The following is a 12,456-nucleotide window of genomic DNA, read 5'->3' on the forward strand; positions in this document are numbered from 1 at the left end:
TCAACTGTGATTTTCCTGCTTTAGCCACTTTGAGTGGCCCCTCCCTGGGCTGGGTGCTGGATTGACACTCACCGGACATCGCTGCTGGGGCTTCCTGCTGGGATTCCTGGGAAGCAGCTCCGGGGGAGGCAGGGCCTGTCCTGTCACACCTGTCCCTTCAGCACCTGGCCTTTATCACCTCAGAACATGGCCCCTCCAACTCCGTCCCCTCACATCAGTCTCATCCATGTCCCCTCAGGAGCTCTCCTCAGGCCCCAGTCCCCACACACCAGTCCCCTTGCATCAGTATCATATTATGTCATGCTTGTCCCCTTCACACCTTACACCTGTCCCCTCATTATTGTCCTCTCTCCCTCATACCAGTCCCCTCACACCTGATCTCCCTTACATGTCCTCTAGCCCCTCAATGCTGTCCCCTCACACATCCCATTCCCTCATACCTGTCCCCTCAGCACTGTCCTCTCAGCACTGTCCCCTCACACACCTTTCCGCTCAGCACTGCCCTCTCAGTATTGTCCCCTCAGCGCTGTTCCCTCAGCACAATCCCTTCACAACTGTCTCCTCAGCACTGTCCCCTCAGCGCTGTCCCCTCAGCACAGTCCCTTCAGCGCTGTCCCCTCACACCTGTCCCCTCAGCACAATCCCCTCACACCTGTCCCCTCAGCGCTGTCCCCTCACAGCTGTTCCCTCACACCTGTCCCCTCACAGCTGTTCCCTCACACCTGTCCCCTCACCGCCGTCCCCTCACCGCCGTCCCCTCACAGCTGTCCCCTCACAGCTGTTCCCTCACACCTGTCCCCTCACCGCCGTCCCCTCACAGCTGTTCCCTCAGCGCTCTCCCCTCACACCTGACCCCCCCCTCAGCCGCCGCTCCCTGCAGCGCCGCGCTCCCATTGGCTGCAGGTGTTCCCCGCCGCCCCCCCGCCCGCTCTGGTTGGCCGGGACGCTCCGGCTCCCCAGGTAACGGTTCCCGCGCTGCCATTGGCGGCGGGGAGGCGGGACCCGGGCGGGGATTGGCTCTCCATTGGCTGCGGCTCCCGCCCCCAGACCGCCATGTTGCCGCGGGCGCGGGGCGCTGAGCCCGGACAGCGGCTGAGGGGCGCGGGGGCCGCCTGGGGCGGGACCTGAGGGGGCACCTGAGGGACAGCGCGGCTCCTCCGCCGGCCGCCGCTCACCGCCGCTCCCCGCCGGGGCACCGCCGGCAGCGAGGCAAAGTCCGCTTCGAAACTTCCTTGCGGGACTTTGAGCAACTTGAGGCCGCGGAGGTGCAGTCGGGCAGGGCTCAGGGAGCGGCCCCTCTGTGAGGGGTGAGACGGCGGCGGTCGGAGCAGGTAGGAGCCCGGCCGGTCCCGGTGCAGACCGCTCAGTCCGGGGAAGTGCCGGCGCCAGCTCGTCCCGAGCGACGGTGCCGCGTCCCGGGCGCTCCCGGCAGGCCGGGGCTGAGGGGGGACCGGGGGGGACGGGAGGGGCCGCGTGTTCCCCTGAGCCCCCCGGGAGGGCCGGGTGGAGCTTTCGGGAGTCTCCGCTCCCCCGGGACCTGTGGCCCGGCTTGCCCGGACAGCGGGGTTCGGGAGGTGTTTGGATACCCACATTGGTGTGTGAGGTGGTGGTTTGGAATAAACAGGATGTTTGTCAGGCTCCAGTCATAAAGGTATGGTAAATTGCCCCTTGGAGTTCCTCTGCTGCTTCTCTTGGGTAAATTTGTAGCTGGTAGTAATTGACTACAATGTTGTATTTACAGAAAAACTATTTTTAGCTACTTGTTTCTTTGGGAGGAAAGAGTAAGATGCTGTGTTGATGAATAAGTAAAAACTTCTGTGGAGTATTTCAGCCAGGAGGGAGCTGTTGAATGATTAAGAAAACTTCCTCAAATACTTGGGATATTTCTGTAAAGCTAAATTGTACAGGGTATTTTTAACCAATCATATTTTATTTCTGTGCAGGTCAATGGTCTTACACATTTTCCTTTTGATTTTTTTGCTGTTCTATGTAAAGCTATTTGTGTTTCTAAAATTTGACACAACTCATTTGTTTAGCAGTGTGTGTATATTCATCAATATTCTGGTTTCTTTATCTGTGCAGCTGGATTGAGAATCATCTGGAGCAGAAACACATTTCACATGTGAAGCTCTTCACTTCAGAATCTGTCTTGAATCAACTTATTTCTGCATACTTATAATTTTATATAGCTGCTAAATACAGACCATGCCGAGCAGAATGGGCTCAAAAATTGATCTGAACAAAGACTTCATCAGAGTAAAAACACACTACAGTGGGTAAGTCAGTGTGTCCTTTCCTCTGGGTTGTGACCTGTCTATTTTTGAAGTGTATTGAGCAGGAGTTCGTGGTCTGACCTGGTGATAAAGTAACCAGGGCTTTGGTGGATTTGTAATTAATGTCAGATCAGGCAGGTACACTTCTGAGCTATTAAAATACCAGTCAGACTCCTGCAGCATGCTGATCAAGAAGAAAAGTTAATTTATTCTTCTCTCAGAAGGGGAGAAAATGTGCATAACTGACAAACCCACAGTTATTGTGGGTTGATGGATTATTGATCCCCATGGGCACAGCCAGGTTAGATCCATCTCCTGCCCCCACATGCAGTTATTACATTTCATCCTGTCTATAATCACAATGTCATGGTCCCTTATAACTTCGCTCTGTTGACAGTAGAAACAGGAAGGTTTTATTGCAGCAACATGAAATCTGAATTTTCAGGTATGGTTAATCTAATTGGCTTGCTGCCACTCTGAGGACCTTGTGAAATAATGTTGGTTTATTCTCTCCTGTCTTCCTTCAAGGCCTGAGTTTAAGGCATTTGAGGACTTAAATATTTGGTCCAAGTAGATCCTAAAGTTGATTGGAAGAGTTTAGACTGAACTTGTTGGCATTTAATAAGTGACTTGAGTGGTCATTTCTGATATTTTACTGCTAAATAAGTAAATGTTGCCACCACTGTGCATGTTCTTACATCATGGTGTAGAAAAATGCTGGTTTGAATGAAATGTGATGTACTTATGAAAGTCACTTCACACATTTTATTGAAAATAAAATGCTTTCGTTTTAAACTTACCTACTTGTCAGTGCCATGTAGTTTGAGGTGCTGAGTTTAGAGTTCTAGAGCAGTTGAGTTAATGTGGTAATGCTATGGGAGAGCTCAGCTCTGTGGGGAAGGCACTACAAACACCAGTAGAACTGGGTGTAAATAATTTGGGGATGCTTGCTGGCAGGTAATGCTGATATAAAGTGAAAGCAGTGTGTCTGTGGAACTTGTCTGTGCACAGCTGGGGGAGGTGATAATAATTGTCTCAATGTTAGAAGTCATTATTATTACCATGTTTTACAATAAACTGCTGTAGTTTTTCCTGCAACACTGCATTCAGTCTTTTGCATGAGCTGTGAAGTCTGTAGAAGTCAGTTTACAAACAAGAATTCCAGGCTCTGTGAATTTTTTGTTGGGCTGATCAAATAGTGTGAGCTAAAACTGACTCTTTTTGACATTTAGCTTCTATAACTGATATCTCAGTGTTTCCACTGCAGTACTGCACTCAGATTTTGAGACAGTTTGACAAACTGCAGGAAATCATTGATGCTGGGCAACTTCAGAACCAGGGACTCACTGCTGCAATAAAATATTAGTACAGGTGCCATGTTGAAATGCCTGTTAGAAATGTGAGCATGAGGAAGTTTGAAACGTGAGTGTTGAGTGGATCTCTGGAGGCTGATTATCTCAGGTATTCCTGTTTCTGGGTGTGACAGAGTTCCTAACATAGCAGGGTGGAAATCACTGCCAGAGTAGATTACAAAAGAAAAACTAAGTAACTGCAGTAATGAACCAAGAATTACACAACTTGCCTCTAGTTTACACGTGGTTACTTGAAATCACTGAACAGAGCAGTGGTGCAGTCTGCTTTGCTGTGTTATCTTGGCTCTGAAAGATGACAAGTTTGATTGTCACTGGAATTATTTCTCTTGCTGTAACTGCTCATTCAGGACTTACTGATCATCATTACCTTTCCATATTACTGTGTAGTGTCCAGTTTCAAATATTTTTAAAAGTGTCCCATGGGATTGTTTAGTGTTAAACAAGGAATGGTTCTCACTTCCCTGTGCTCTGATTGCCTGATGTGGCTGTAGAGATGTTAAGATGAAATACTGTAAATCTCAAAGGAACATGGGCATCATGGACATGAAGTTTATTAATTTACTTGTAGAATGACATCTGTTAATAATAATTTTAACAATTCAAGGCTGATTAGTAGTTGCCAGTTTTATTTGGAGTTTATAGTGTGTGTAGTATTGTTGTCTTACAGTGTATTTTCAGGTTTTGAGTATTATTTAGATACTTGTGCAAGTGTGATTGTCCAGGGTTACCACAGATCCACGCCTGCCTGGTGTCATGAGTAGCTCACAGTGGCAGTGCATTAAATAATGAGCTTTTCAATAATGAGCATGAAATAAATGCATCTGTTGGTGCCCTTGTCTTGGGGCAAGGCATTGTACCAGCCCTCAAACATTGCTGTGAGAACCAGTTTGGTCTCTTACTTCCATAAATGCATAAAACATGACTTCTTTGACAGGGAAATGTTCTTAAACTCAGCCTCACCTGACAGCTCTCAGTGTTGTGGGTGATATGGATGTACAGGTTGGCAGGCAGCATATGCATTTCTTTTGCTGCTGCTGTTATGAAGAATGATTAAGTTGCTGCTCTTTGAGAGTGCTACAAAGTATAGATTAAAGATACACTTGAAAAGGTAGCAGTGCTTTCATCTGAATTTGAAACAGTCCAGTTCTTTAAGATGATTGTTTTACAGCTTTGCTTATAGGAGCTTTTCTCAGCAAAGGCAAAATGGCAAGTTATTAATGCATATCATTTAAAATGTAAGTTGTGGAGTTTAAGTTTCTTATTTCAGTATAGTACTGTTCAACTGCTGCTGAAAGTAGGCAGAAAATGTTGTATAACATTTTTTCTAAAATGTCACATAGTATGAAAACAGGAAAATCATCTCAGTCATGTTGGACAACTTCTGATGTATTTGCTGGATTGCACTAAGAGGGGAAAGAATTACACATGCCAGTAGCCATTAACTACAAAACAGTTTCCTAACTGTCCTCTGGAAAGTTTTGAAGGCAATGTAATGATTTATGTTCATCTCCTGTTTCTTTTTGCACTTGTTTATTAATTGATTTTCCTGAGTCAGTTATTTGAAAAATATTTTAAAAGTGGTAGAAACTCTTGTTTCAAAATAATCAGATTTTGTTTTGCTTAATCTTTTTTCCTTTTTCAGTATTGGAACTGCTTTGACAGGACTTGTGGACTTCTATTATATCAAAAGTTATTGTCACAAATTCCTGAGATAATGTATAGCTTACATAGAGAGTTCAGTACTGGGTTCATGCTCTCTAAACACTACAAAGGTAGAGTGCAAGATGCAGAATTTGAGTAAGATTTTACCTGAATTTTCCTGTAATTACATCTTCTGAGAATTCACCTAATCAAAGCTTCATCTCAAACAATATAGTGGATGCGAGGTAAAGCCTCTGTTTTAAAGGATTTTACAATAAATGAGATTTTATTTATCTCCTGATGGAAGAAGCACCTGGATTAAAAAAAAAATTGTTATGAAAGCTTCTGGTTTGTTTTTTAACAACACTTCAAGCACTGATAATTATAATAAGGGAGCTTGGCTCACCCGAGTAAACATGCATTAAAGACTGGTAATTAACACATTTATTTCCTCCACGCTGAAGGATTTTTAAGTTAAGCACTGGGAGGTGTAATCCTGTGGCACAGTGGGAGTGTTTTATATGAGGAATGCTCATTCTGTGTGATTCTGCAGCTTGCTGTCCATAGGTGGAACTGTTGGAATGTGCAGGTGTTTTCTGATAAGAGCTGATGTTTTCATCTTCTGCAGGGACATCCTGATAACAAACCTGGATGCATCCATGAGCTATGCTGAGCTCTGTGATGAAGTGCACGAGATGTGTAACTTGCAGCAGGAACAGCCCATTACCCTCAAGTGGATTGATGATGAAGGTATTGGACTGAAATACTTCAGGGTTTGTTGTTCACTGTAGTGCAGACAAGGGGCATGAGGAACTTGTATAAACAAATATCATACTGTGGAGTTTTTTGTACAGCCCTGTTCTAGAGCAGGAAGCTTGGAGAAATGAATCTTAAGACATCAGGGTTGATTGCAGTAGTGCCTGAATTCACTTCTACAGAAACACCTTGTCAAAGTCAGGGCCTGCAGAACTAGAACTAAATACAGAAAGGTGGAAAAATACCAGACTGGTTTGGCTAATAGTTTTAATGGTGTGTTTTGGTTTTTTAAATAGCTCTCTTAGCTGATAGTGTTGTTTGAGTAAATGGAATTTCAAAGCACTGACCTTGGAAGGAGGTAGCTGGTAGTCAAAGACAACTCAGCCCTTTTTAAGACACCAAGGACAAGTATTAATACTCCTAAATTTTACTCTTTATATTTTGTATACCAAGAAGGACAGAGGCACCTGTACCACCCTCAGTTTAATGGTGGTGTAATAAGAAGTAACCTGATGGGAAGGACATGGAAGATAATTACATTGCCTGTGCTTAGCTGGTTGAACTGCATGCCTGCTAATAAAGGGAGATTATTGCAGGGTGGAAGAAAACCCCCTGAGTTTGGAGTTGGAGGATTCTAAGACAGGAGTCCTGTTAAGTGTTTCTTGGTTGGGCTCTCTGTTGCATTGGCTTATTGAATTTACTTAAATTAAAAAGAATTTATTTAGTCTCTGTTCTAGTAAGTATTTTCCTCTAGTCTTGGTTAAATACCTGCACAACCTTTCTGTGATTCCTGGGTCTGAGTGGTTGAGTTCCAGCCAATCTGCTGTGTTGGCTGTTACTGATCCTCCTGGGTTTCTGAGTTATCCTATTTCTGCATGCAAGTGTTTCCACTTATTGCCACATGGAATTTAAGTTCATTTGACTGATTGCACAAACAGATGTTCTCTTTGAACTAACTAAAAGCAAACAATTGCCCATGGCTTAATGAATAAACAAAACCTACCAAGAGATGAAGAAAATAGATTTTCTGTTGGGCTTTTATAATGTTTCTTTGCTTTTGGCAAGATCCAAAAGGTTTGAACTATGAATAACTCACTCATGATAAAATCCTGTAAACATGCAAGGAATATGGATTGTTGATTTGCAGTACAAATAATTCTTTTGTCTTTCATGTTGCATTATTGCTGCATTTATAGATCATCAACAGCAATAGCCTAAAAGAGAGGTAGCTGGCCCCTGGATTCATAATTTTACAAAATAAGAACATTTTTAAGAATAAGAAATTAAAGTTTAAATGTTGCTTGACTCTGGTGTCATCACTTGGCCTGGATATCATAAGGCCACGTGTCAGCCAAGGTGTGCTGCAGGAAGGGACACACAGAGGGACAGGGGTTCAGTGACACCCTTGCTCTGTGCTGCCTCTCAGTGCATTGTGACGTACTGTACTTTGTGTGTCTGCTTAAGTGGATTTATGGATTAATTATCCAGTTTTAACAAAAATAACCCTCCCAAGGTAATGCTGATAATGTGACCACAAGCAGACATCAAGAAAATGGTGGGGGGGATCTTTAGGCATATGTGTTCACTTTTATTCTCTTGTTATCCTATAGGGTAGTTCTGTCTACTCAGTTTTGATGAAATTGGAAAGAATCATTGTGTTGTTCCATTTTGGCTTTGATCAAAATGCCACCTTAATATCAAGTTGATTGAAAGAAAGGCAATACCTGAAGCTGGTACATATTTTGCTAATTGAAATTCTTTGGTGGTAAATTTACCTGTGTGTTGCTTTTTTTTGTTAGGTGACCCCTGTACCATCTCCTCTCAGATGGAGCTGGAGGAAGCATTCCGTCTGTACTGTCAGAACAGGGACCAGGGGCTGATCATTCATGGCAAGTATTGCAGAGCTCAGGAACCCCTCCCTGTGTGCCTGATCATCCCCACAGCTGCTCCAAGTGTCCTTGGTGGAGCTCTGCCCTGGAGTTTGGTGCTGAGGAAGGAACTGGAGCTCAAAGCTGGAACTGTGCAGGAGCTTTGAGTTCAGCACTGCACAGATATGTTCTTGCTTTACTCCAGTATAAGCTTCTCCCAGTCTAGAATTAAATTTTGATTGCATAATTTCTCATGTAGAATTATTTAAAGGCTTCCAAAAACTGTTTGTATGTAAATAAATTGAAAAATCAAGGAAAAAATACTACTGAGATTCTTTTACCTTAAAAATCTGATGTTTTTGTTGTAGTTTTCCCAAGTACTCCAGAGAAACCCGGCATGCCTTGTCCAGGAGAAGATCGTGAGTACTAAAATGTTCTCCCATTCTAGCTACACTTTTTTTTTTTGGTCACGTGGAAAAGAAATATATTAAAGGATTTTCATAATCCAGTGCTACATATGTGTGTTTCTGTTTTGTTTTCTTAAAAGAATACAAAATGTTTTACATTTTGTCAACAGACAAATTGCATAAACCAGTGTTGTAGCAGTGTTTTAATGTTTCTGAGGATTAATGCTGGTTTTTGTTGTTGATACATTTGGAGGAAGAGACAACAGGATTTTAGATGCCTATTTCAATGTAGGCCTTTGCTTTTTTTGTGGTTATTTTGGTTTTTTAACTTTCAGGTAAAAGAAATTATGTGCTGAGGAGGGAGATACAGCCATTTTAATAAAAAGGTTATTAATCTCTATAAAAATAATCCTGTGAGAGGTAGATAAACCTCCAGAGGAAGGACACATAATTGATATGGTTTACCTGTATTTGTAATAACCTGAACTGCACAGGGATAAAGGGATTAAATAGCTGTATAGTCAGCCCTCATTGCAGAGGGATGGCATCAGGACTTTAGTTCATATCTTGGTAAATGTTAAGGAAAGGAATGGGAATAATTGGGTGCCAAAGGTACCAGATGATGCTTGGCTGCTCACAGGAGTATAAAAAAAGCTACCTGAGGAATTTGAAGGACCTTTGCTCTTCTCTTTGAGAAATATGAGAGGAGATAAAAGTAATTGCTGATAAGAGCAAGTAATGCATACTAGGAGAAAAGACTTGGTTGATCAGGATTTACACTGACAGTCTGGCTAAAGATGAGTAGGGCAGTGGTAGTAGTTGTTAATGCTATTTTTTATCAGAGAATAATGCTAATATGCTAATAATAAAAAAAAGTTCTCTATTGAGAACTTCTATGAGGATGGAGAGAGGTGAAATAAATACCAAAAAATTAGAGTTCAAATATGATTTTCTACATTTAACCACATCTAACTACAGTAGATGAAGTGTTGATTGTAAAAACCAGGTAAGTTTTCATATTGATTAGGTTATTGAAATTGTCTTTTAGAAAGAAAAAAAAAGTAAATGTACAACATTAATTCCTTTAATTTTCTGAACAAGGCCAGCAGATAAAGGCTCTTCTGCTATGATTAGAAGAGTTAAAGAAATTATCCCTGAGACACCTAATTTAATGAACTCATTAAAGGTGTAGATATTCTAATAGGAAAGTTTTTTGTGTTAATTTGTTTGAAGTTTGAGCTCTCTCAAGCATGAGATGAGCTGCAGAGAGCACAGCTGAGTGTGGCTCAGCTGACCTGGTTATTGTGTCTGTAGGGTATTTCTCCCTGTTTGGTTTTACAGGTCACGTTCAATCACACTCAGATTGTTTCAAAATCCTGTTTAGTTGGATGTGCTTGATAAGGGATCTCTGGTCAGGTTTCTCATGGTTTCATGGATTAATTTGATGCACATTACCTCTGCATCTGTGGGGCCTGCATGGAAATTGGGCCTAGTGGCCTAGGTATAGCTATTTTTTGCAACAGAGCTATTTAATTGTATTAAAATTGTATTTTAGCATAGACTAATACATTCAGGATTCTTGCTTGTTAGCCAAAGGCCCACAACAAATATCTGCATTGCACTTGGACTCTAAGGGAACGTTACTGGTGTTGGTAATACAGTTTATTGAAGGAACTATTTATTTTGTCAGGACTGAAATATTTGCTTTGCTTCACAAAATATTAATCCTGTTTCAATTTCTTATTTAGTCTTTATCACTGTAGTTATAGTCATAGGAAATCCCTTTAAAAGTGAGAATATTATGTAATATATGGATATGTTTGCTGGAGCATCATGTTTGCACTATAAAGGAGATTATGAGTTTGCCTCAGGTTTTTTCCAGAGACAAATAAACAGTGAAGTAGTTGGTCTATCCAAAATGAGCTTCTACTTAAATTAGCAGTTCTCAGTGTGGATTGCTGGTTTGTTACAGACCTACAGACAGTTTGAAATGGAGTTTTTAAATAAAGCTATTCAATTGTGAAATAATTGCATTTCCAATCTGTTGCTCAGATGTCTCCATGTTAGGTCATGGAGTTGCTCTTCCCAATAGTTTGTGGTCTTCTGAAGTGCAAATCTTTATTTCTGTAGGATTGTAGGGTTTTTCTTTCCAGCTCCTTCAGAACAATAATACTTTGGAAGAAGAGTGCAGGAATACAGACTGGAGGGTTTGCATTTATGTTGAAATTTAATAATAGAGTTGCTACCTATCCTCACCTTTGTTAAATTGATACGGATTTGAGATTGTACCAGCCAGCAAAGCTTGAAATAAAAGCTGTAATGCATTAATGAAATAAACCACATGCCTAATATTTCAATTCCATTTGCATGACTTAAGGAAAGTTATTTCTGTGCTTGAAGAACCTTTGTTCTTATATTGATGTGGTGCTGTCTGTGAGACAGAATTTGCACAGTCTCCAGCATCTGCATTTGTATTGTCTCTGTTTTCCTTTGCTGCTGGATTTCTGTGCTGTTGTTGGAGCCAGCCCCAGCTCTCAGTGTCAGAGCACAGCTGTGGTTCCAAGCAGCCCCTCTCCCTGAGCTGGCAGTGCTGCTGGGAGGTGACAAACATCTCCCATCCCTTCCCAGCCAGTAAATGTGACCATCTCCCATCAGCCTTGCTGAAACATCTCCCATCCCTTCCCAGCCACTCAATGTGACCTCTCCCGGGTGTTCCCAGCATCTGCTGGACTGGAGCCTTGGGTGCTCGATCAGTGTTTCCTGATAAAGATGGCAGACTTTTAGAGCAGTCCTGCATTTCAGTTTTACTTTCTCAGTGGATGAGCAGTTATTTCAGGATGGAATAAACAAGGTTGTTCCAGAGGCGTTCGCTGTGTTCTCTCCTGTGCCTGGAGGTGCCAGCGCTCCTGACAGCGCGTGTGGATCCCAGCAGCTGATTGGCAGCTTTATAACTTAGTTATTGGAGCCTCAGCTTATTTACCCTGACAGATCTTGATCTGATTTATCACTCTTGGTGCTGCAGTGCATTGTGTAACACGGCACATCCAGCTGAACAATCCACATCGATTTGTAGCACTTCCCTCACAGAATTGCTGGCTTTATCAGAGAAATTCTTGTTTTGGTGACATCAGCTCCTTGACATCCATGCCATGTTTTAGTTGTGCCTCAGCTGCTAGCTACAGCCTCTCAAGGGAGCCAGTACCACCCGTGCCTGGATACATGAGGCAGAGATGTGAAAGGGAGAGACGGGGGTAACCAGTCTTCCATTAAATATTTGCTCTTAATGTTCGAGCTGATCCTGCCTATTGTCCTTGGTGTCTAATGGTATTCACACAGCGGCATCCGTGGAATAAAGGGAAAATGTTTCATTTCATACCTACTACATTGTAAAGAATTCCATGCTGAAGAGGCTAAAGAATAAAACCCAGTGAGTAATGCATGCTTTTTTGTAGATTTTGTGTCATCATTGTGGTTGCTGTTGCGAGCGGCGGGCACTGACGCGGGCTGTGTGTACGTGTGCTGCAGGAGAGAGGAGAACTCAGCATTTTGGTTATGGTACAGTCGCTGTGCCTGCCACCCTCCTTTGCAGCCATGGATTGTTACAAATGCAGAGATTCCTGCTGCCTCTGTGCGTAGGGATGTGGCTGAGAGACCTCCTGGAAATGCTGATAAAATTGCATTGAAAGGACTCCTGGGGAATGTATTTTAGGAGGAGAGGAACAGAAGAGTGAGTGATGCTGCTGCTGCTAATATTGGAGATTAATGAAGGAAATGTATCCCAAAAACCCTGACGGTATGTGCTCAGGGCCTGTTTATTGTAGGATTGCTGATGTAAAGGCTGACCATTTAGGAGCATCATTTTCTGAGGCCTTTTTGTTGAATTCTGCTTAGTGGATTGTTATAGATGGCTGTTTTTAATTGTGAAATACTTGTTTTGAATTAAGGGTTACTTAGTTTCTAATATTGTCAGAACGAACTGTGCTAGTTCACTTCTGCTTTACAAATAGATCTGTGTATTTAATATTAGAATTCATCTTGGGTTTGGATAGCTAGTGCCAGCAAATTTTAGGGTTGTTTTGCTGTTGGCTTCGTTAAATAGGAGAATGCAGACTATGAAACCTTTAATTAATTAACAGAA

The 12,456-nt window shown here is 42.4% G+C and overlaps 1 protein-coding gene across 3 annotated transcripts in view; it reads left to right on the forward strand.

The window, feature by feature from the left end:
- The first annotated feature begins 1,153 nt into the window (after nucleotides 1-1,153).
- The window catches only part of PRKCZ (protein kinase C zeta), a 41,738-nt gene continuing 30,435 nt past the window's right edge, over nucleotides 1,154-12,456 (forward strand). Inside the window, exons 1-5 of one of the 3 annotated variants that reach the window (XM_059487360.1) lie at nucleotides 1,154-1,331; nucleotides 2,083-2,276; nucleotides 5,916-6,037; nucleotides 7,843-7,932; nucleotides 8,280-8,330. In XM_059487360.1, the coding sequence (XP_059343343.1) occupies nucleotides 2,206-2,276; nucleotides 5,916-6,037; nucleotides 7,843-7,932; nucleotides 8,280-8,330 (334 nt within the window). In that variant the 5' untranslated portion in view covers nucleotides 1,154-1,331; nucleotides 2,083-2,205. Of the gene's footprint in view, nucleotides 1,332-2,082; nucleotides 2,277-5,915; nucleotides 6,038-7,842; nucleotides 7,933-8,279; nucleotides 8,331-11,531; nucleotides 11,746-12,048; nucleotides 12,112-12,456 lie in introns of those variants that run through there. The other 2 variants (XM_059487362.1, XM_059487361.1) reach the window with 2 other exon arrangements.

This window comes from Ammospiza nelsoni, chromosome 22 (assembly GCF_027579445.1).
Source record: "Ammospiza nelsoni isolate bAmmNel1 chromosome 22, bAmmNel1.pri, whole genome shotgun sequence".
Classification (NCBI taxonomy): Eukaryota; Metazoa; Chordata; class Aves; order Passeriformes; family Passerellidae; genus Ammospiza; species Ammospiza nelsoni.